This window comes from Nansenia antarctica (genome assembly GCF_963989245.1).
Source record: "Nansenia antarctica genome assembly, chromosome: 11".
Classification (NCBI taxonomy): domain Eukaryota; kingdom Metazoa; phylum Chordata; class Actinopteri; order Argentiniformes; family Microstomatidae; genus Nansenia; species Nansenia antarctica.
The window spans coordinates 23,480,331-23,482,830 of NC_137681.1; the positions used below are offsets into that span (position 1 = coordinate 23,480,331).

Here is a 2,500-nt window from a genome sequence, read left to right on the forward strand (position 1 = left end):
AGGTAGGCCCTAGATGCCGTGGCAGTTTTTCAGTTCATCGGTGTGTCCAGGCAGAGGTTTGTAAGCTCCTCTAACTATCTACTATCTACTATGACAGAGGGAGAGGTTTGATTGAATTCCAGCCTTGATGTCGTTGGGAGCATCGTTAAACCAACAGATGTAGGGTGGCTGCTAACTGACTCATTAGTCAGCTTATCTGATTGTTTTTGCTCAGATTTTACAGTTGTCCAATCCCCCGCCGGCGCGACTACAACGGATTAGCCGCCATCACGCCACCATCTCTGCTTGTTAGGCCGTCATTAGGCTGAACACAGATATGAGGGTCTGTCTGTTATGATAAGTATCCTTCCCCTGGCTGGATACTGTGTGTGTGTGTGTGTGTGTGTGTGTGTGTGTGTGTGTGTGTGTGCGTGTGTGTGTGGTGTGTGGTGTGTGGTGTGTGTTTGCTTGTGAGTGTGAGCATGTGTGGCTGTGTGCGTGTACATTTGCATGTATGTATCTCTGTGTGTGAGTGTGTGTGTGTGTGTGTCAAGTGACCACCCTGTTGTTAAGGAGGAGGCAGGGATTTAGGCCCGTTGCTAACCGACTCCATCTCAGAGCTCCCTCTCTCCATGCCCGTCTCCTATGCCATGTGTTCTCTCCTTGGCACAGGGGGAACTTTCTCTGTGCCACACCACCACACCCACAATACTGCCCCCTGCCACCACCAGACCCGCCCCTGCCCACCACCACCACCACACCCACAAACCTGCCCCCTGCCCCAGGCCCCCCACACAAGGACACGTTTGTCCTCCACCTGTCCAGTAACTGACTGACTGACTGACTGCGTTTTGGAGCGTGACAGGAGACAGACAGAGAGAGAGAGAGGGAGAGAGAGAGAGAGAGAGACAAAGAGAGAGAGGGGGAGAGAGACAGAAAGAGAGAGAGCGACAGAAAGAGAGAGACAGAAAGACAGACAGAGAGAGAGGCAGAGAGGGAGAGAGAGAGAGGGAGAGTGGCAGAGAGAGAAAGAGATTGATTGCAACCCGTCATGTCGTTGAAATAAATAAATAAATATATACTGTAAGGCTTGTCTCACAACTCATAATCCAACCAGGCAGCAATTCCACAGAGGGGGGGGGAACTGCTGATTTAGGGAAGGGGAAGGTGACTCGTGTTGTGTCGATTCCACCAGCTAGATGGATGCCCCTGGCCTTGTGTTTTCCTCAATGATCCTAAGTGGTAGAAGCACATCCCGTGCCGTATGCAGCAGGGCAATGTGAGCAGGTCAATTAGATCCGATCAGTGTAAATACAGACACAACTCCATCCCATGGTAGGAATCTCCAAGTTAGCCGTGTAGAGCTAAGAAGAGCTAAGCAGCCTCATCGTTTTGGAGATGTTTTTCTAAGTCCACAGCACACGCCACACACACGTGTTCTATTTCCTTGAACTGGTTCCATTGGATTCGGTCTGTCTGCAGAATCCACTTGTTTTGTTTTTACAGTATAGGCTTTACATGCGAGACATGGTACACAGAGACGGAAACAGTAGTGAAACTGTGCTCACGTAGGCATGTTCTACACAACAATCACTTTATTGTGTGCATAAAATAATTGTGTATTGATTTACTGCAGGAATGAAGGACTAGGCAATTTTCCAGAAAATGATGTAGCCTGGCCTACACCAAATGTGCTTACCTACTTGAGGTTCTGGTGTAAATCAATTCAATTTGGAAGAAAACAGTATCCAACAAACTATCAGAACTGACGCAATGAATTTAAGAAAATACACTTTCATTATGTGAAGTATAAAGTATAGCCAATATGTTATCTTATGTTATATATATATATATATATATATATATATATATATATATAACATAAGATATATATATATATATATATATATATATATAGGCTATATAGCCATTAATATAGCCATTAATATTGAATACAATTAATGTATTCATTAATATTGGAATACAATGCCCATCAATGATTGCTCATTCATGATAGCCTATACTCTGTGTATTGCACTATATATTGAAACATTTCCCATCTCGGTTCAAGCACTCACACTGTTTTGCGTCAATGAATTATCAACCAAATGTAAACTCAGCTGAAAGCGTCTTATTTGGCGACATAGAACAGTAATCATCCACTCCATCTATGCCACAATAGCGCACACGACTCCGCCGCCGTGACTGACACCTCGATTTGAAGTGCGTGATAATACCTGTGTGTTATTAAGTTGGATGTGTTGCTTTTTTTTAAAATGTTTCATTTCCCGATTTTAGATTTAGCTCGTGTTCACTTCACATGTGATCAAACTCGACCACTTCGGTGTGCACCCAAGAGAATCACCTGGATAAACAATATATCACCTCTTTACCTATTTATTTCGTCAACCTTCACACACACAAAATTACTGCATGTGTTCGCTCTTATGAATATGATCAACATTAATATTTTCATTTTAAGATGATTTTTAAAAAGCCCACACTCACGTCTCTAAACCGA

At 43.7% G+C, this 2,500-nt stretch overlaps 1 protein-coding gene across 1 annotated transcript in view; it reads right to left on the reverse strand.

Moving 5' to 3' along the window:
• The window catches only part of LOC308167056 (testican-2), a gene marked incomplete at both ends in the record, with an annotated part of 39,654 nt that overhangs the window by 36,984 nt on the left and 170 nt on the right, over positions 1–2,500 (reverse strand). Inside the window, one exon of the mRNA XM_080541410.1 lies at positions 2,488–2,500. This exon is cut by the window's right edge and continues 170 nt beyond it. Coding sequence (XP_080397536.1) covers positions 2,488–2,500 — 13 coding nt within the window. The remainder of the gene's footprint in view (positions 1–2,487) is intronic.